General features: G+C 36.1%; 2 protein-coding genes across 6 annotated transcripts in view; both read right to left on the bottom strand.

Annotated features, from left to right (window-relative positions):
* Window positions 1-1861, bottom strand: part of znf326 (zinc finger protein 326) — a 35813-nt gene extending 33952 nt beyond the window's left edge. For all 3 annotated transcript variants that reach the window (XM_028811413.2, XM_051932797.1, XM_028811415.2), the window contains exons 1-2: window positions 1699-1861; window positions 1176-1254 (exon numbers count right to left, since the gene is read on the bottom strand). In XM_028811413.2, the coding sequence (XP_028667246.2) occupies window positions 1176-1254; window positions 1699-1705 (86 nt within the window). In that variant the 5' untranslated portion in view covers window positions 1706-1861. The remainder of the gene's footprint in view (window positions 1-1175; window positions 1255-1698) is intronic.
* A 4873-nt stretch (window positions 1862-6734) lies between these two features.
* Window positions 6735-22109, bottom strand: part of LOC114659141 (volume-regulated anion channel subunit LRRC8D-like) — a 79396-nt gene continuing 64021 nt past the window's right edge. For all 3 annotated transcript variants that reach the window (XM_028811409.2, XM_051932787.1, XM_028811410.2), the window contains exon 2: window positions 6735-11779. In XM_028811409.2, coding sequence (XP_028667242.2) covers window positions 9216-11779 — 2564 coding nt within the window. In that variant the 3' untranslated portion in view covers window positions 6735-9215. The remainder of the gene's footprint in view (window positions 11780-22109) is intronic.

Below are 22109 nucleotides of genomic sequence, written 5' to 3'. Positions count from 1 at the left end.
TAGGAAAATACCTGACAGTTGTTGCTGGGAGAGGTTATAGTGAGGCCATCAGGGGGCACTTGGTCTGTGTGCAGATCCCAATGTCTCAGTGGCATGATGGGGACACTGCACCCTAAATATTTATGCTATCCTCGGAATGAAGTTCTAAAACCGAGGTGCTGACTTTTTGTAATCATAACGGATCACTGGGCATATTTTGAAAAGGGCAAAATGTTTCCCTAATGTCTTGGCTAAATTTCCCATTCTGGTCATCTTGACCATTTCCGTTCTCCTCTTGGACACCTCTCACTGGCTCTCCCCTTCACCACCTAATAACTAACATGTACGGCGAGTGCACTGGTGAAAGAATTGTTGCATTCACATTCAGCAGCACATTGGTGGTGGTTGTGGCAGAAGTGGTTCCACACCATCCATGTCAAGCATCGTTAAAGAAGTTGGAAAAACACTATATACATGTAAATTATTAATCAGTGCATTACCGTGTGGCCTAATCGGCCCGTTTTAGGGCATCCTGGAAGAACTCAAGGCGAGTACTGTTGCAGCAAATAATTTCTTAAAAGCTAACACTGCATTTGCATGGATTTCTTAAAGATTTTGCATAATGTCTCTCAATCCACTCTTTTTAATATACAGACTCTTACTTTCAATTGCATTGATAAATAAATACTTTAAAACTACTTTCAAATAGGTCATTACTACTAGTGATAGTAAAAAAAAATCAAGATCAGAGTTAATGTCTGTTAAGAATGCTTTTTAACAATTAAATACAGCCCAATTTGTCTTCTGCAGGGATGGCTACTTACTATAAAATAAAATCTCATTGGAGATTTACCCTACACCTCCACACACCAAACCGTGGAAACATAACTTCAAATTTACTTTTTGACAGTGGAGTATCACCACCCTGGCCCTCCGTATTGTGTCATATGGTGGTCTCACCTGTAACATCTACATTGCTTATATTGACCCACTCTTGCCCACAATACCTCCGACAAATAAATGGTGGCATTCTAATTCTATGAATGGGCGAAATTGAAGGCTTTTTTTTTTAAAAGGTATGTTCTAAACACATCAAAAACATGCCAACTATATAACAAAGCATCAATAAAAAAAGAATGTGGAAAAGAGTGCAAAGTAGCTCACATTCGTAAAAATGCTCAAAAAAACACCCTTACCTATCAAGGCTTCCTCTTTCAAAATCGTAAGACCTTAAACCACTGAATCTTCCCCGGGCAACTCCACGCTTCATGTCGGCTGTAATAAGAAAAACGGATTATTATGGATTAGTCGAGGAGCTACCAAAGCTTCTCTTATACCCGTCTGTTTGAGGAAAAAAATATATACATTTACCAAGGCGACAAACATTAGTCAAAAGACATTAGCGATCATACGTCCCACTCACGTGTACGCATATTTTAAACAGTATTTCAAGCAAATATTTTGTGCCAGGCCTATTTAGTAAAGTTGTCCATATACTGAGATCCACACGTATCACATTTTTTCACATCAGACAAATGCAGACGGGACTTTTGTTTTAATTCTATTCTTACGGCTTAATACTGCGTAACACCTGCGGCCTACACGGTGAACTCAAATACAAAAAAAGAAACACAAAAGTGTCAGATATACATTCGAGATTGACAGAATATAAGCAAAGCAAAAAAAATGATCCGGATCGGTCACAAAAGATAAAATTACCAAACATGATTTCCAAAAAATGCTTATATTCTTAACCAACTAGGCCTCCGTCCTCCCAACGAGGTATGAAACGCGCACACACAGAACACCAACTGCAAGACGCCTTTGTTCTGTTCGACTCAAAGCCGCAATGGCGCGAAGGGCGTGCCCGCCGGCCTCCGCCGTACTGCTTCTAATATATGGGCACTTTCGTTGCTGAGCTTACATTTCGAAACATAGATTCAGGTTGCATTGCCGTGATCCATAATCTGAAACTTTGCACTATTCCTCACAAAACAGCATTTTGGCACTATATACTACTGCGTTTGACGTCGTTTTAAAATATTTTTATCCAGATCATCCAAAACAAATATATTTCATTTTGGAAAAAAGAAACATTTGTTTTGTGCATTTTAGGAAAAAACAGCGAAAAACTGGTTATGTGAGAAAATTTGAATAAATCAGACAACAAGGCGATCCATCATGATAAAAAAGAAAATAGCTAGGCGCCTATTTAAATCAAGCAAGTGGCACAAGCAGTTAAGTTTGGAATACAGGAAAACACCCCTGTAGCGTTTTTACGGACCTATGTATAAAAAAGTGCTAAATGCAGGAAATTGTCAAGGATTTGTTAGGATCCTGTTATTACAGTACACATCTGGGATCGCTGTGTTCTTTTATTGTATATATTTTACTGCAGTTACTTTAATGATTAATAGTTATTCCGTTTTGAGTATCCTGGTTTGGTCTATTTAATCTGTTGAATTATTATTGTCATTTTTGTTATTTCTGATTGTTATCCTTTATCATGTTGTTGAAAGTAACTGCACTGGTGTTATAAACCGCCAGATACGTTAAAAATGTATTAAATGCGAAATATGGGAACGTTAAATCAGAGTTCTATTGTAAATACTGTTTTTTTCCGAGAGAGGGGCCCCATCTCCGTTATTGCCGGAGCACAAATGCTGCGCTATTACGCTATTGATTCACAAGCTTCATAATGGACCGGCGTAAGGGAGGGGAAGAGCGGCTCCACGCAGAAGATGAAAGGTGAGGATCGAACCGGGAACCGAACTACGAGGGGGCGATTCAGCACCCCGCGCTTTCCAGTCTCATTTTCTAACTGTTTTATTGTCTTTTACATTTATTCATGCCATACAGACGGGTTTGACATTCCACTCATTTTCCATCTCGTTATGGAAAGTGTTGGGTTAAACAGATAACATTAACCATCTTAACCTTGCTTGTGTCCGTGTTGTTCATTCCGAATATTGCCTGACAGATACTAGTCTGTACACGAACATCAAGTAGCTCTTGCCCAAACTAGAACCAAATGAATGGAGAGATTCAACTCTGTTTGCTTCCTGTGTAAACCCGACTCTAAATCGATCTTCTACAATTCATTGGTAAGACTCTCTGTGGTGCACTGGTTGTGAAACACATTTTAGCCACTTGGCTGCTGTGTTTTTGCCAATCACCCAGAGGATTTAACCATTTGTCCCAACTCGTCTTGTTATTTTTTACTCTTTTCAAATTACTTTTTACTACACTTATTAAATTACCTTACAACTCATATCGTATCATACCTCTTAGTTTAAATTCTCCACTTGATTAAAGGATTTTCAGGACCTCTAGTGTTGTTGTAGCTCATTTTTGATTTCTCTCATTCTTAATGCAAAAATATCTCCCAATACTGGAAACTTAACAATTTGACCGATCTGTGCTGCCTATCATCTATTCAGTCCACAGTCATCCAGGCATTCATCATCAGACCTACTTAACCCAATTCAAAGTTGCAGGGGATGGAGGGATGACTGGCAAGGCAGGAGCCCACTCTGAATGTGGAGTCAGCTCATCGCGAGACACTCCATAGTTATTACGTTTTACTTAAAACTATAAAGAGTACTTTTTTTATCCAAATGATAATCACCTCTCAGTCTTTCCCAGATGGTTTCATGCTTCACCTTACCTGCTTTTAATACCTGCCTGTGCAGTCACATGTAAGCTAAAGTTTATTCTATCATCTAAGTTGTCAGTAAAATATATATACCTGCTTATAATGGCCAAAAGAAGATATGCTTCTTGAGAAGGCTCAGGTCTTTTATTGTGTGTGACAGGCTGCTTTGGTATGTTCTTCCAGTTCACAGTGGTAAGGCTTCTATGCCATACAATGGTCTGCTGGTGCAGTAAAACTAGAGACAGCCGCCAAAAACAGAGTGATGGCAAAATAAGAGGCTATTATGGTTAATGTTGCTTACTAACTTATTTTCACACTGTGTGAGAAGAGCATTCTTTTTTCGACTAATATTATTGTGTTCATCTTAAACCTACTCAGTTAAATCTGATAAATTGGAATAGACATATTTCACATGGGACACTATTAATCAATCACTTAATGAACTAAACATTGTCATATGCTCACAATGTATAAGTATTTCAGTGTCTTGCACTTGTAGACTGCTTAGGATTTTGTGGCTACTCTTTTGTAGTATGGCTGTGTGCATTTTTAATTTTATATTGCTGTTGAAGCATGTGAAATTGAACATGATCACTCAAGTACTATCTATCTATCTCTCTGATTCCTTGACTCAATATGTCCTCATACTTTATGTAGTCTTAAGATTTGTGGATACATATGAACATTGCTCTTTGATAAATTAGAGTCACAGGCATACTTACTAACATAGTGACCCCAGACCCCTGTTTATTCAGTTTCTCTTTATATCTTTTGAATATGGTATTTGACATCACCATATTAAAGACATAGAAAGCCTATGATTTGTGCTGTCCCTCATGATGGGATGTTTGGTGTTCTACTCTTCAATTACCATATGCTTGCATGAAAATCTCAGCTGGATATACCAGTATCTAGAAGTATGCAGCAAAAACATTGTGGAATAATAAAAGTTGGCATATTAGTACTAGTCCTGCGGTGGGTTGGCACTCTGCCCGGGATTGGTTCCTGCCTTGTGCCCTGTGTTGGCTGGGATTGGCTCCAGCAGACCCCCGTGACCCAGTGTTCGGATTCAGCAGGTTGGAAAATGGATAGATGGATGGATATTAGTACTATACCATACAATCAAGATCGTTAGAAATTTTGTACTGTATATATGGGCTATAGTACAGAGATATGTCAAGCCAAAAATGACGTTTGTTCCTTGAAATGCTAAACCTGAAAGTCTGCACTATGCAAATAATACGTCTTGTAGGGTTCCCAGTACAACTTTATCTGAACTTGTAAGTTTTTTAAAACAATATTACCACAGCAGGCCACTCAAAAATTATGTAATAAAAAACAGACTAGCGGATTTTTGTTTTTACATATTGGCAAAAATGTGTTTTCAGAAATACTTATCTTTGTTTGAAATTTGACCTAGGATTGGTTCAGGATAATGGATCAACTTTTTTGAAGGTGAACCTGGTAACTCTCATGACAGAGCAGCTGCTTTAAAAAATTTAAAAACATTTTTTTCAATGATCAAATTTTTTTTTCTAATTAGTTTGGAAGTTTTTCTTTTTTTTAATGTATAGCATATACTATGTCTTATGAACAATTATGACCACACACAAATGGTTATGTACAGTATAATTGTGGTGCACCAAACTACTGTATATGCATTTCAAAGGTTCATAAGATTTATTGTCATGGACACAAAGAAAAGGGCAATGGAATTCTTACTTGCATGCCAGCACAGAGATTACTATATTTACTTTGAAAAATGAGAACTGTAAATTTTGCTTGTACTAATAGACAGAATCACGCTTTTCTATTTGCCAACTCTGTATTATTTCAGTCTTGGTTATTTGTGCTCATATTTGAGGACGCATTAAAGGATATACAGTACACTATTTAACACTGTCTTCTGCTAACAGTGAGAGTCTTCTAAGTGGCAGGCTACTGAACAGTTTTGTGTATTATATATTGCCAGGCTACAATATGCAATCAACATCATAATGCTATTACTATATAACATCAAAGTATGTGTTTCTATCTGTGTTCTTATTCCGTACGTAAATTAGAAAAAATCTTACAAAGAGATGTGTTGCATTACTGTGTTTAATACAGATTAAGCTGTGTGCTGAATTTGTCTGGGTTGTATTTGTATTCTGTGTAAGTTACATTATTTCATATAAATAGGCTTCTTTAATGCATGGAACCTGTAGGATTTCTTTGGATGCAATACTGTATTCAGAAATACATTTCTGGCTTTAATTAAAGCGCTAATCTAATCAAGTGGCCAAAAACATAATATCCAATGTCTGTGGAACAGATTAAGGCCTTGCCTTTTAATGCAAGTTTGTTGAATAATCAGTGGCTTTTACTATGGCATTTTACTAAAATGCTTTTACCTTCACAACTTTATTGCATCAAGTTATGCCTGCTATTTCACAACTCAACCATTAGAGGGAACTATCTGCTTAAAAATGACAAAGCTGTAAAAGAAAATATATTGCAACTTAAGTCAAGGAGTTGTATACCATCATCTTCCAAGTAAATTGTTTATAATCAACTGTAATTTCCAGTGGAATGACATTCTCTAAATGTAAAGCATGTACACTCAAGTACTTAAACATTGATAAGACAAATCCACAAAGACACTTTTTTGACAAAAGCCTTATTAAAACTTTATTCATATTTTGGTTAACTGAAAACATTTGTTTTTTAAAAGTTTTTAAAGCTTCTGAATTATATATATATATATATATACACACACACACACCTATACACACATACAAGGTCTGTCATGATAGTAATGAAATTGATACTAAATTACTTCAGTCCTTGCAATCCTGGAAGCATTTTTGTTAACTTGTCTTCCGCAAAGTCTGTCAGTACATTGATACATTAAATACTGCTCTTTGGATGCTTTCAATTACTTTCATTAATTTCATGTTGGACATTGCATATGTGTGTGCGTGTATATATATATATATATATATATATATATATATATATATATATATATATATATATATATATATATTTTTTTTTTTTTTAATAGGTGGGTATCTTGACAAAAATACATTATCATTTATTTTAGGCTCCCTTTTAAAGCTTATTCCATTTTTGAATCCTTGAAGATCATATACATCTGCTATGATTTTCCACTTTTCAGCAGGCTTCTCATGTAACATGGGTTTCCACGTTGGACTGACTGTCTGACCTAAATCCAACCAATCATATTTAGAAGATTCATATAACAATGATTCTGAACATAATTTTATGTATCATATGATCTTAACATAAATTTTAAATAATCAATTAAGAAATATATTTAACTTGTACAAAGCTATATTTTTAATTATATAATTTTTCTAAAAAAATTATAATAGTTTAAAACAGTTTTGTAAATTCCCATCAGATGGGCAGTTTGGTATAAAGCACTTCAGTATCTAATTTTTTTTCTTTTCAATTCTTTCATTTGCTGTTGCTGTATCAGAAGCACATTAATCATTTTACTGAATGTCTGGTATCAGCAAAACACTGAACAATCTTTAACCCTTAATAATATACAACCTGTTGTTTATTTCTGCATTATTGCAGAAAATTAAAAGCCGAGACTCTTACGTTTTAATTGTTCCTGTTTCTGCAGATACACACTATTTGTGTATAGTTGTGCAATAAAATTCAGTTGAGTGCATTTAAGCAATCTTCAAAATCATAGCAACCGAAAACATGCAATTAAACACAATTTACTTTTTTGTAATTAACTCCCTTAACAAGTGTAAGCTACATTAGTGTTCTTAATAGTAACACATTCTCGGTATGCTTAATTTTATTTCTCCAGATGAAAGTTAAAAAGTATAATGAAACAAAATGTAAATTGTATGATTTCAAATTTGTTAAAAAAGAACAATTTTACTGCCTCTAATACTTACAAATATGTTTACTGAATTCAGTGTTAATGTGCATTGTTTCTATGAAATAGTCTGTGAAATATCTTTGAATAAAAGGAATTTCACCGACTTGACAGTTCTTTAAATCCTATTAAACATGATCACCTGATCAAAGCAAATTTACAAATTAATCTGCTCAGCATAGCTCAACCCATCTTCTGTAAAGGGATGAAGATCTTCCTGAAATGATTTAAAATATTTAGATTTTGTTCTATATGAAAAGGCTTTTGATACTGAATATACCATTCTAATATGTATGCATTTATTGAGTTAAAACTACTGATGTAAATCCTTATTATGTTCTTCTCTGGTTATGCAACTAATATAAAATACTTTTAAAATGATTGAAACTGCCAACATTGTTTAGTTCCTAAATACAAACATTGTAACTTAAAAAACTGTATTGTGAAGTATAATCATTTCTTAAATTCTCATAAATAATTATCTCCCTTTGGGAACATGCTTTGATAGCATTGATTCAAAGCTTAACATTGTTCGTACCTTTTCAAAAATAATTACAAAAAAAAAGATGAACAGTTTTTCCACCAATGCAGACTACTGTCTGTCAAAAATATACAGTAAAAGTTAAACAATAAACACAACAATATGCCATACATTTCTGTGTGCAAACAAGACATGTACATTTCCATTTAAAATAAGTCTTCTTAATTAATAGATTTATTCAGCACATGTAGGCCACTTTTTAATTAGGATTTTAATAAAAATAAATATTTTGGTTGTGAATTATTGTAAATGTCTTAAAATTGCATTAAGAAATATTCCAATATTTTTCACATCTGTTTCATGAGACTACACAGAAGTGAGAGCTGCTGCCTCATAGCTTCAGAGACATAGATTTGATTCATGGCCCAGACACAGTCTATGTGCCATTTGCACATTGTTAGCATGAGTTTTCTCCAAGTTAATCTGTGACTTGGTTCAGGCATAAATAAGTATGTACTGCAAAACCCTGGTAGGTTGGCATCTGTCTTGTATATATTGCTGCTGGGACAAGCTACTCCTCCTCATGATCATGTGACAGACTACATGGGTTTAGAAAATTAATGAATATGTTGATTTCAAATTGTCAACCAAAACTCCTATTTTTCCATAAAGAAAATTATGACACCAAATATAATTTCAAAATGTGGACTGCCTGGCATTTGTTACTATACAGTATGTGAAGGAAAGTAAAAAAAAACAAAAAAACATTTAGACTGTAGGGACAGAAAACATATGAGTGAAAAATAAAATGTATACCCCAAAAGTAACAACTAATGACCAAATTATAGTAGTCAAAAATTAATTCAGAAAATAAGATATGACATAGCACACACATTTATAAGCCACATCCGTTCAGGGTTTATGACAAAAGTAACTGTCAACACAGTTGCCAAATGCAATATAACCTTTTACATCTTGCAAAATGCTTTTCTATTTTTATTTTATCTGATGTTTGCAATAAAAAAATGTCCACATCAGAAACTGTATCATTCTTCTCTTCCAGCAAAGTGTTGTTGCAGGAATACTACCCAATATGAACTGATCATGTGAGTATACTTATTGTTCTGAATATTAAAGGCTTTCCTGGCTAAGACAGCTCAGATTTTAATACAGTTAATGCTTATATACTTGTACACCTAGACACCATTTGCAAATGAGGCAGCAGACTCTTGATTTATTATTTCTTTGATGTCTAGTGGCAATGTATCAAAAAGATGATCTTCAACAATGAGTCCATTCCTTTTAAGCAAACGACACTGGCTTAGCTGCAGTGGAAGCCGGTCTAGGCAGTTTCCTTTTAATTCCAAGTGTGCAAGTTGTTGTAAGAGACCTATTTTTTCTGGGACTGAAGAGATACAGTTCTGACCTAGACATAAAGTCCTTAGTTTTGCACACTTAAAGAGTTGCTTAGGTAAAACTTCCACTTTATTCCCAGTAATTGCAAAATACTGCAGGTTTTGCAAAAAGCCAATTTCTGTTGGGATAACTACAATGGAATTGTAACTTAGATCCAAATATCTGAGTTTTGGCAGGTTAAACAGTGATACTGGCAAAGATTCTAGCTTGTTATTAGACAGATAAAGCCATTCAAGGTTTTTGACATGAATTATTGATAAAGGAATACTAATGATTTTGTTATGCCATAATTTAAGGCAGGTCAGTCTCTTCAGATGCTGAAAACTGATGACTTCTTCAATCGTGCGGATGTTATTTGATTTCAGGTCCAGCTCCTGTAAATTGGTCAAGCTAAAAATAGCATGAGGAATTCTCTCAAGCTCACAGTTGTGCAACTCTAATTCCGCTAGATTCATCATCTTCTTCAGGCTGTTAAGCACTACAAGTTTGCTTCCATCATTGTGAACAACTAGTTTGGTTAAATGTGGAGCCAAATCTGTAATGTTCGTTGGAATCTTTGTAAGGTTGCTTTTAAGATGCAGGGCTTTTAGGTTTCTCAGATCTCTCAAAGATTCCAAAGCAATCATTTTATTGTTCTCAGAATTTAGATTACCTACTAAGTACAAATCTCTTAAATTTTTCAACAAATAAACCCATGTTGGAATTTCAGCAACATCTGTAAACTTAACATGAAGGCACTGTAGGTGATCACGAAGAAAGCTGAAAGCTGTCTGTTCCACTTTGGCAGGACAGTGGTAAAGGTGCAGTTCCTGAAGATTAATCATTTGAGATATTTTGGCAGGAAGCCTGGCCTCAGGAATTAGTTCAAGCTTTAATATATCCAGGTCTGTGTGATCAAACACAGCATTGGGAACACCGGAGAGCATGAATAAATGGAGTTCGAGCTTATCTTGTGCATTTCTTGTAACATGCTGTTTTAGCTTCTCATAAGTCCACTCATGGTTCAAGCTAATTTCTCGAAGCTTGTTTTCACTTACTTCAGACAGAAACACACCAAAACGTTTGGAATATAATTGATCATATTGGTCCACCATATGCAAAAGGAAAGCAAAGTCATTCTTTACATCTGGGATATCACTGAAGCTGCTTTCTTCTCTTACTTTTTCAAAAGAATATTCCTTTAAAGGTCGTCTGAACAACCAAAAAAGTGTATAAAGGCATACAACACCATACACACAAATAAGTGCAATGTAGCTTATAAGCAGCTTTTTCAACATGAATGCCATATTGTGAGTGCACACAAAAGTGGCATATCCAGTTAGATGCTCCACATTGGGCTTACAGGTATGGTCAAAGTGGATTGCAGCCACAATAAAAGTGTAGCACAATATCAAAATAAATTTAACTGTTTTTATCACCGTCTGAACTACATAGAGTTTGTATATTAAATCACTGTCCTCAACATGAGTGCGAAATTTCCTCACCTTTTCAAAAAGGGCTTTTGCCTGTTCACCATCCTTTTTGTCCAATATTGTCATGCTAGGGACTTCAATGACGGGTCTTTCTGCAGAAAATTTTACTCCTGTTTTTGCTAGTATAGGAGTCGTTGTACTTGGACTCCCTTCATCGCTACTGGTTGACACATGCATTGGCAGAGATGCCGCACCCGTTAGTCTTTGTTTATTCTCTTCTGAATCTTCACAAGCTGTTTCAGACAATGCTTTTGTAGTCCAAGGAGATTCAAAACACTTTCCCAGAATTGAAACAAAGTGCTCAATTTTTGAACTAGTCTTTGGATATTTAAACCAAAAATTGCTACTTACCATGAGTATAATAGTATGAATAAGAGCCAAGTATGGGAAATATTTAGAGTACCATGGCAGTGCTACATGGTAGCACATTTGATTAACAAAAACATACTGTTGAAAGTCTAAATTGGTTTTAAGTCCTAATGGCTCTGGCTGATCAGCTAACTTTTTTACTGCAGGGTTAGAAGACCTACTGAACTGAAATTTAGGAGGTTCACTGTCAGAAATTTCACTGGCAGCAAGAGATCCAGTTCGTAATGTTACTTCTGTATATTGGCTCTTATGGTCTGGATGGTCAGACGTTGCCAGAGATGAAGGTGCTGAGTAAAGATTTTGTGTTTTTGATTCCTCCCCAGATTGTAAAACAGGAAGGCAGACAACTTGATCTCTGGTCAATTGCATGGTGCCTGCAAATATTGCCACCATTAGCATGACAATAGCCAAATAGTCCATAAAAACATCCCACCATGGTTTTAAAATACGATATGTTGGTTGCACATCATTGAGTGAAGCTACTTCAGTGAGAGTAAACATACCTGTAAAAGAAAGACAAGAAAATAAAATAGTTAAGAATACCATTGAGTTTAATGGTAAGCATCAAAAAGATTATTATATAATGATGTTCCCAAAAAAGACTATGATGAAAATTAATTCAAAAAGTGTTGGCTGGGATTGGCTCCAGCACACCCCCGTGACCCTGTGTTCGGATTCAGCGGGTTGGAAAATGGATGGATGGATGGATCTTCTATGAAAAGATCTAAAATTACAATTTAAAAGATTGTAATTTATTCAATTTTGTTTCAAAATAATTGGTAACTGATTAACATCATATTAGGATAAAATACCAATTCAGGGCTCACTACCACCTCAGTTATAGCCAGCAGTGATACCACATGTGCTTCTGGGCAGGTCATCCACCTGAAGCCAAGTATGTTTGGGCCAGGCCAGTACCAGAAAAAGCTGAGGTTGCTCCTGGAAGTGGTATTAGTGAGACCAGCGTGGGGGAGGGTTGGGGGATGGGGTGCTTACCCTCTCGTCTGTGTACAAATCCCATGCTCGAGTGCAGTGATGGGGACACTGTACTGTAAATATACTGTAGTCCTTCTGATGAGACATAAAACCAAGGTCCTGATTCTCTGTGGTCATTAAAGATGCCTGGGCATTTTTCGCAAAAGAGTAGGGTTTATCCTGATGTCCTGGTTAAATTGCCCATCACAGCCCTGTACATTCTGGCCCCCAAATCATCTCCTGTCTGTAATTGGCTATCTCTCTCACCCTTTAACCACCTAATAGCTAACATGTGGTGTCTTACAGAAATAATAGGAATGGAGAGAAAAGTGCTATATAAATGTAATTGATTTTTATTATAATTGTTATTACAAAAATATGGGTTCAGTACCTGGCCAGGGTAGGTTTCCACCTTGCACCCAGTGTTATCTGTGCTCTAGCACTCAGAAATATCGCATTATAGGACAAGATGACGCCACTGATACACATCTATAGAATGGTGGAAATGCCACTGATACTGTTGTCTCATGCCTCCAGTGTCCTGGATTCAATTCCCAGCCTAGGAACTCTCTTCATGAAATTTGTGCATTCTCTATGAATAGATTGTATTTAAGTACTCTGGTTTTCTCTCATATCCAAAATATGTGCATGTTAAATTGATTGACAGCTGTAAATCAATTCCAGTGTGGGTGTGGGAGAGTTGACCATGGCCTGATGCAACCATAAAAAAGACTCCAAAACCTGACCATCCAACATTAGAATACATGGTTTTAGAAAACGGATTGACATCAATCTGACAATAAAAAAAAATAACAGAACTATGAATTGTTATTTAGTGGACTCCAGGTCCATGTTGTTGAACAACTATTTTTTGGAAGACTACATCCAGATTTTGAGAAGCAATGCTGTCCCAGTCAAGTTCATACCAAAAACATGTATACCACTAAAGAGAAATTGTTGTCTTACATCCATGGAGCATAATCAGTTTTTGAAACCTAAGTACATACCCGTGGGCAGTAATTCTAATCATAAAAGTACATACTCACTGTTTTGTCTCTACTGTTTCATCATATAATCAGTTAAATCATACTGGCAAAACAGTGCCTATGTGGATAAATTATGGTGTTCAGACAATAGCAAAATAAAAAAGTAAGGCTGATTTTTTAAAATGAGAACCCAGTGATAAGGATACTAATCCAATGTGGAACACACTTTACATTTTTTTTTGTGTGGAAAGCATGTTACTTTGAACAAAATTATTTGTTTTGTTTAGAGTTTCCATCTAAGATCATTAGCCCAGCTTTTCTGAATTGTTACTCATTGGGTTCTCACTTATAAAAATTCTCCAAAAATTTTCATTTCATATAAATGTAGTGAAAAGTCAAGCAAAATGACACCTTTTATTGGCTAACTAAATCATTTTGTTTGACTTTTCACTGCATTCATAATGGCTAACACGGTACAACACCCTAGTACTACATTTCATATAAAGAAAGGTATACAGTATCTACGCTATATGGACAAAAGTACTGGGAGACCTGACCATTACACCAACAGGGACTTTTAATGACATTGCATTCAAATACATAGACTTCTACTTCTTGGACGGCTTTCCATAAGATATTCGAGTACTTCTGTGGGAAATTGTGACCATTCATTCTGTATAGTACTTATGAGGTCAGGCACTGATGTTGGATAAAAAGGTCTCGCTCGCAGTCTCAGTTCCAGTTAATTCTAAACGTGTTAAATGGGGTTAAGGTCAGGGCTCTCTGTGGGCCAGTCAAGTTCTTCCACACCATACTCATCCAACCATTTCTTTATGGGCCTGGCTTTGTGCACTGTGGCACAATCATGCTGGAACAGAAAAGGGCCTTCCCCAAACTGTTTCCACAAATTTGGAAGCATAGCATTGTCCAAAATGTCTTGGTATGATGAAGCATTAAGATTGCCCTTTACTGGAAGTAAGGGGCTTAGCCCAAACCCTGAAAAACAGCCCCACAACATTAACCCTCCTCCACCAAACTTCATAGTTGGCACAATGCAGGGAGGTAACATTCTCCCAGCATCTGCCAAACCCAGACTCGCCCATCTGACTGCCAAACAGACAAGTGTGATTCATCACTACATAGAACAAGTTTCCGCTGCTCCAACAGTCCAGTGACGGTATGCTTTACACCACTCCATTCGATGCTTGGCATAGGACTTGGTGATGTGAGGCTTGCATGATGCTTCTCGGCCATGGAAACTCATTCCATGAAGCTCTTACTGCAGAGTTAATGCCAGTGGAAGTTTGGAACTCTTCAGCTATTGAGAGTTTTGGCGACTTTTATGCACTAAGCACAAGCAGTCTTTGACCCTGCTCTGTAACTTTACGTGGTCTTCTGTTTCGTGGATGAGTTGCTGTTGTTCCTAAACACTTCCACATTCCTAAAATACCACTTACAATTGACCGTGGAATATCCAGCAGGGATGAAATTTCACGAGCCATCTTATTGCAAAGGTAGCATCCTATCATAGTACCATGCATGGAGTCATTGAGCTCCTCAGAATGACCCAATCTGTTTCACAAATGTTTGTAACTGGAGACTGCAGGGCTAGGTGCTTGATTTTGTACACCTGTGGCAATGTGAGTGATTGAAACACCTGAACTCAATAATTAATTTACAGGTGTGTCCTAATACTTTTGTCCATATAGTGTACTAGCCGTCCCCATGCTTCACCTGCGTAGTAGTGAAACAGGACAGTGAGGAGGGCCCTGCCCGGCTCCCCACTCTTGACGTCATGCTCTCCCCAACACTCAGCCTGCAGCCTCTGTCTCAGATTAATGCAAATATATCACTCCTGCAAGTGAATTTTGATTCTTAGCGCAATGAGAGAAGTCGCAAAATCAATTGGAATGATCAAGCAAATTATAGAAAAAACCCCGATATAAATCCGTTAAGTAGTTCTTCTATGAAATGCGAACAGACATACAGACAGGCGTTGGGTTTTATATATACAGAGATGTCACAAAGCAGCATTCAATACAATGACAAGAAGCAAATCATATTGTATAAAATGTTTTCAGGTTCGAAAAGTAACTGTATCAAAAATTGCCAGAATGAATTGTTTAGCAATCAAAAGTTTAGGCAAGAAAAGACAGGTACATAAAGGGTACAAAAAATTGTGCTGTTGACCAAAAATTACTGTAGACCACTAGTTACTCTCACGTGTATCCTCAAATAAGAAGCTATAGGGTATGTGTAATTTATTTATAATGGCAGACATCAAAATATTTATCATTTTTCATTTATCAATACTTATTCAGTCACTGCTAGTACAAAAAATTGGATAGAATGGTTTGCTCAATTCCTTTAATACATTCATAAAACCGATAAATAAACATTTCCTAACATTTCCCTATGTCTGTACAGAGTGTATTCTATATTAATGATTCAATCTATACAGTTCTAACTGTACTTAAAGACAAAAGAGAAAAAAATAGTGGACTTAGACCGGTGATTCTCAACGTGGGGCAATTTGATTTTTAGGGGGGCAATTCGAGAATTTAGGTACGTTAAACAATTTATAAAATGAAAAAACAGAAATTCACTGTGAAAAATAATAGAAAAAAATAAATAATTTTTATTTTTTACAGAGTCATTTATATATTTATATAAACATAGAAGGGATGGTGAAGAACCCTTTAATTTATGATTTTACAACCGGCTTGGGTTTTTCTACTTAGAAATAATTTTTGCCATTAAAATAGTATGAATTGTAACAATGATTATAACATTTTGCAACATAACAAAAATATAAAATGATCAAAATATTACAGAAAAAGCTGTCATTACATTTATTTTATATTTATGAATATCAAGTCTCTTATTATATGTTTCAAAACTGTATTTGCTGTATTTTCATATTACTTCATATTATATATTTTTTTAACAATTTCTTAGTGATTTCTTTGTCCGTACTTCAACTATCCTTTCCCTGTTTTGTTTCCATGTTCCTAGGAAGTTTGTTTAGACCAAATTAATGACATTATGGGCTTCCTCCACATGAGTAGGAGTTCACTTTCTGAATAGGTAAAATTAGAATAAGGTATATGTTACAGTGGGGGACATCATGATTTTTGAGAGGCCTAGGTGGGGCATGGCCAAAAAAAGGTTGGGAACCACTGATTTAGACAGAGGTTAGACATGTCTGAGAAGGACACCAATGAGGAAATAGTAAAGTGATGTAAGAAGGCAGTTAAAATGTGTTGTGTAATGTTTATAAATATTGAACCTAAACATTAATACTCATTAAGGCAGCCTACTCAATGAACAATCAAACAACAGCACAATTCTCTGTCCAACCAAGAGACTGTACTAGATATCCTCCAACGCCTTTCTAGTGGCTGATTCCTGGAAGTACTAGGTAAACCTCCTGACTAAAAACATGTTACTGATTGGGCAGCAGTTTTTGCCACACAAGACCTTAATCAGTTCACTGAGTAAGTTGTGCAAGGTTCACTTAAAGGTTGATTCACACCACTACAACATTAAGTTCACTTTTTCTATATACACACATAACATATCTGAAATTTACCATCAATGTGTATTGCACAAAACTGCTCATCATAAATATAACATTTGAACAAATAAAGATTAACTGAAAGCAAACAATTCCATGGGTATTATGAAAACACAAAATGCATGCAGACATGTTGCTAGACCCAGGACTGCTGCACTTAAGACACTTTTGTGCCTGTTACCAAAAACTCAACTTTCTTACAGTCAAAAACATGCTTAACTATTTAAAAACTTACAAAGCACAAATGAAAGTAAATAAACAAGAAAACTTGAGAACACAACACTCTGAAACTGAGCTCTAAACTCCTTTTGCCCATTTCTGTTGCTTTTATATAATCAAGCAGCCATCTAGTATAACTACAATTCATTTCTTATATAATCCAAAAATCACACAAAGAATGACTCAATAGGTTTTAACAGGTCTTGTTTTTTGACAGCCCTTCGCTGCCTTGACTTTCTACAAATACAAGGACAAAACCCAAAAAAACCTTGTAGAAAAAAAATGGGTGTGTAATGAGTATCAAAAATGGGATAAATACAATACACAAAACAGAATACAACTAATCCTCTTCTCAGAGCTATATGGCCAATCTATCATTGCCACCACAGATATACAATACAAAAGTACAAACTACTTTGTTCTTGCACAGCGCTCCTCATCAAGTGCAGGCACAGAGTGCCGTGACAACTCTCAAGGCAAAATGCAACATGTTATACCACTCACTAAATACAGGACCGTCACATAAAAGAATACAGATTTGTTCAAATACACCAAAAATAAAGTGGAAACTAATTAATATACATGACAAACAGCAATATTTGTCCATCAATTAATTGCAGTATCACTGCCAGATTGTAGCAAAGGAGTCGGACTAGCTATACACAGAGTCCTGGAATCCTTGGAAAACAAGCTGCTTCCCCCTATTGGCCATTCTGCAGCAGAGTCAGTGCTGGGCTGGCCAATCTGATGAAAGGACCCTTCTACCAGATGAATCCAGTACTCCTTTATCTGAGATGACTCTGATATTGCAGGCACACAACTTGGCAATACAACAGTGGCACCAAGTGCCACATGAGAATTCCAAGAAGAGAAACAGAATAGGAGAGGGTTAGCAAAATTTTTTATAAATATTGTTATTACTGATACACCATATTTTGGAAAGCTGAAACAATATATTTTAACTTGTATTTGCGCAACAAATGTTTTCCTGCTATGTTCCAAAAGAACAAATAACACAAGCATTAGTAATATTGCAAAAATTTCCATAGCAAATGCTATATCCCCACTGAAATAAAGTTTATGTTCTTTTCATCTGTCACAGTAAAGAAAAGTTTAATATTACAAATGCAAAGCAATAGCACTGTCATACTATAATCAAGTACTCCATTATACTACAATCTAGGGCTATCTTTCCAATTCCACTTAAGACTGACTTACAATAAATTTACAATTTTCCATGCACATAAACAAATATGATAAAAAAAAGAAGAGAAGCAGAAAAAAACCTCACCTGAAATCACTCGTTACTGAAGCTGTCTAACAAAACAAAAGCCTAATGTCCTTAAAATAAAAAGTAAAAAGAGGCAAAACACAGCATGACTTTTTCTCAGGGTTAATTAACATGGGACTTTTAAGTGTTCAATAAGGTTTGTGCATGAAAGTCTGGTACAGTGGAACCTCGGTTCACGAACGTCTCGGAACACGTACAAATCGGTTTACGACCAAAAAGTTTGCCAAACTTTTGCATCTGTTCATGACCACACACTCGGTATACGAACAAGCCAGTTTCCCTTTCGGTTTGTACGTGTTCAGTCTCTCCCTGTGCATTTCCTGTGCAGCGAGCAAGAGAGAGAGAGCGAGAGAGCACAATACACACATGAGAGAGAGACACACACACACAGGCGTGCGAGAGAGAGAGAGACACATACACACAGGCAGCGCGAGAGAGAGGGGCACACACACACACAGGCAGTGCGAGAGAGAGAGACACACACACACACAGGCAGCGCGAGAAAGAGAGACACACACACACAGGCAGCGAGAGAGAGAGAGAGACACACACAGGCAGCGCGAGAGAGAGACACACACACACAGGCAGCACGAGAGAGAGAGACACACACACAGGCAGTGCGAGAGAGAGAGCTGGACGCATAAGGTAGGAAGGCAGTTAAAGAATGAACTGGGCTTGCTTTTGTTTTCAGTTCAGTTTACAGTGATCGGTTCGTAGCGTGCATTGTTGCAATGTTACTTTTCTTGGTGGTTTATTAAATTACGGATTTTTTCAAATCTTCATTTTTTTCCCTGTGCTTAAAACTCATTAAAAAAAAAAGTGTTTTTAGCCAGCGGTTGATAGCGCTATAGCGCGAACTATTGCAGTGTTAGTTTTCTCTGTTGTTCAAGGTTTCCTCAGTGTTATTCAATGTTTTTACATTTAGTTTACTATTACACTGTGCATTCTATGGTTTAATTAACTATATTTGTGCTTAAAAACTTTAAAAATATATATATTTACATACAGTTTGTACGGTCTGGAACAGATTAATTGTATTTACATACAATCTTATGGGGGAAATTACTTCGGTTCACGACCAAATCGGGTTATGACCAGAGTTCTGGAACGAATGATGGTCGTGAACCGAGGTTCCACTGTATAGTGTTCCTCTGCTGAGGAAACAATCATGGTGTGACTCCCCTTCCCTGGCTTCAGACTCCCGGAGATGACCAGCACAGGTTAATTGAAATAAAGTAGCGGGTTCTACCACTTAGCTAAATAGAGATCTCCATTAGCCTGACTGCTGTTTTGGTCACTTAGCTGTTAGTTAGCTTCATGGGCAACAACAAGCCTCTCTCTCAGTTTTGCTGAACACATCACCAGGTATATTAAATATCACATTAACATGTATCTAACGTGAACAATTTAATATCAATTCTTGGTTTATTACAAACAACACATCAATACAGTACACAGTAATATTGCTATGAGATTTTTAAGGCAAGGGAAACAACAGTTTCAAGGTAAGGTAGTTATTTCAGATAATGATGACAGACGTTTTAGGGAAGGTAGTAAAACTCACTGATTATGGCACTGGAGAGTGGCAATACGTTAAATGTTGATTAGTACATGTAGGTTAGAATTTCACTGTACTCTGTACATGAAAGACTACTGACTCTATAAACCTAAAAACAAGCACACCTAGAGCAAATTTTGTTAAATGTACTGATGTATGTTTTATGTATCACCATCTGAGTATTCCCAGTCCTAACTATGGAGACTGCTGAGATACTTGAAATTCATTTTTACAGTTAAAGAAGTTTAAATGGGCATTTCTTACAAGGTGTAATCTGATGACCAATTTTTACCTACAGGGGATATGATTTTAGCTTCAACTTTGGTGACATACAAATGAAATTTAATTGGTATCCTATACCTATCACCTAAAATGGGGTTTTGTTTATAAATGAAAATGTTTCAGTTCAGCCAAAGTTATACAAAATGCTATTCAATTATCATAATTTAGGGCAAATTACCTGATTTTTTGTTTACCTAATGAACACAAGAAAAAACCTTCATTCTGATTGTCTTCACAAAGTTTGCTGTCATCTCCATAACAATCACTAAATGACATAATTTTAAGACTCAAATGACTTAAACATAGTGACAAATAAAAGACCAGCAATACATTTTTTAAGAGCTGAGAGAAGACACTTTCAGAAACTGTATTGGATGAGAGGACTGTCATTTTGATTTATGACCATGAAAGCAATCTTCTCTATGCAGCTAGATCTTGGGAACTTGATAGTAAAGAGGTGGATAAAATAATAGAAACACCTAACAATATGTCAATATCATAGACCTAATAAGGCTAATAGCCACTCTTTGACTTTAAAATAGCTTTAGTCTTTCTGGAATACTGTCATGTATTGTGCAGAGTCTGATAACACATCAGTTTTCAGAAAAAAAAGTCTCAAAAGCCTTGTTTCAGGAATGATGGTGAAGAAAAACGGTCACAATCTGTGCTCCAGAACATTCCATAAGGTTTAATGATGTTTAGATATGCCAGACTGGCATCCCATAAAAGACGTCTGACTTCATTAAACCATCGTTGAAATGTTTTAGAGGTGTGTATGAGGCATTATCATCACGGTATACATCATGAGGAGGCAGTGTTTGTATCACAAGGTGCACTTGTTCCTTTAAAACAGCCTCATATTTCCTGCTCATCATATGACCATTCTGAGCAATTATCTAACCTAATGTCTCCCACAAGACAGCTGCCCTTTCCTTTACAGACACGTCCACCATTTTTAGTAGCTGGTAGCAGACTGTGGGTTGAAGGCATTCTTTGGATTACTCTAAATCGGTCCAGTAAATCAACTGAAAAATAACTGATCAGATTACATTCCTTTTATCCCACTGCCTAGTGGTCAAAGCTTCGTACTCCTTACTCTGGCTTATGCAACTTTGTGTGTTGGCCTTGGATACTAGTGGTTTCTAAATGGTAGCCCTGCAATTATTTCCTGGTTTGAATGGGTCAAAGAGGTGCTAATTTAACTCTGTTGAAATTTCTAAGGCTGTAATTGTGTGGCATTTAACAACTATTTTCTATGCGATTGGTTAGCTTGTCTTTAGTATGATTGGTCATTTTGGTTTTGGTTTCACAATCGAAAAAGGAAGTGTGAATGTATGACATACGAGGAGGCAAAAAAGCATAGTAGGCATGTAACCTTCAAAGATTGGAAGTATAAAACCAGATAGGAGGGGAGAAAGGTGCCTCAAAAATTATGACAAAGTCTGAGAAGCAGGCTTCATGGGAATGTGCTTAAGAGTGGCTGTGCCAGTCAAAAAAGGTTCAGACACATGTGGATACATAGCATAGGCACTGAAAGTAAACGTAAGGCAAGATATAGCAAATACTTTTAAATTATTCTATTACCTGTGTTCAACAAGTAGCATGGCTAGTATTTACATACAGTAGAATGCCTTGGAGTGCATTGGAAAACCTACAGATTTATGAGGTTTACTGTCGCACTTTCCTGCTGGCTGGAGTTTTTATGTCCCTCTCCTCCCTGGTCATCTAACCATAGATTTAGACTGTGACTTTTACCATTATAACTTTTAGCAAGTTAAAGGTTCCACATGTGCAATAGTAATAATTTTAAGTTATACCTAATCCCATCAGAGACACTTCCCAGTTTTTGTAAATCTGTCTATTTATTTGTATTGTATTTTTTACACTCATTGTAATTGAAATTCTTTTAACTCTTTTAAAGCACTTTTTTGCTTCACTTTTTGTT

The sequence above is a fragment of the Erpetoichthys calabaricus genome, chromosome 10 (assembly GCF_900747795.2).
Source record: "Erpetoichthys calabaricus chromosome 10, fErpCal1.3, whole genome shotgun sequence".
Lineage (NCBI taxonomy): Eukaryota > Metazoa > Chordata > Cladistia > Polypteriformes > Polypteridae > Erpetoichthys > Erpetoichthys calabaricus.
Note: the sequence above shows the minus strand (reverse complement) of the source record. Positions and strands in the feature narration are given on the sequence as shown.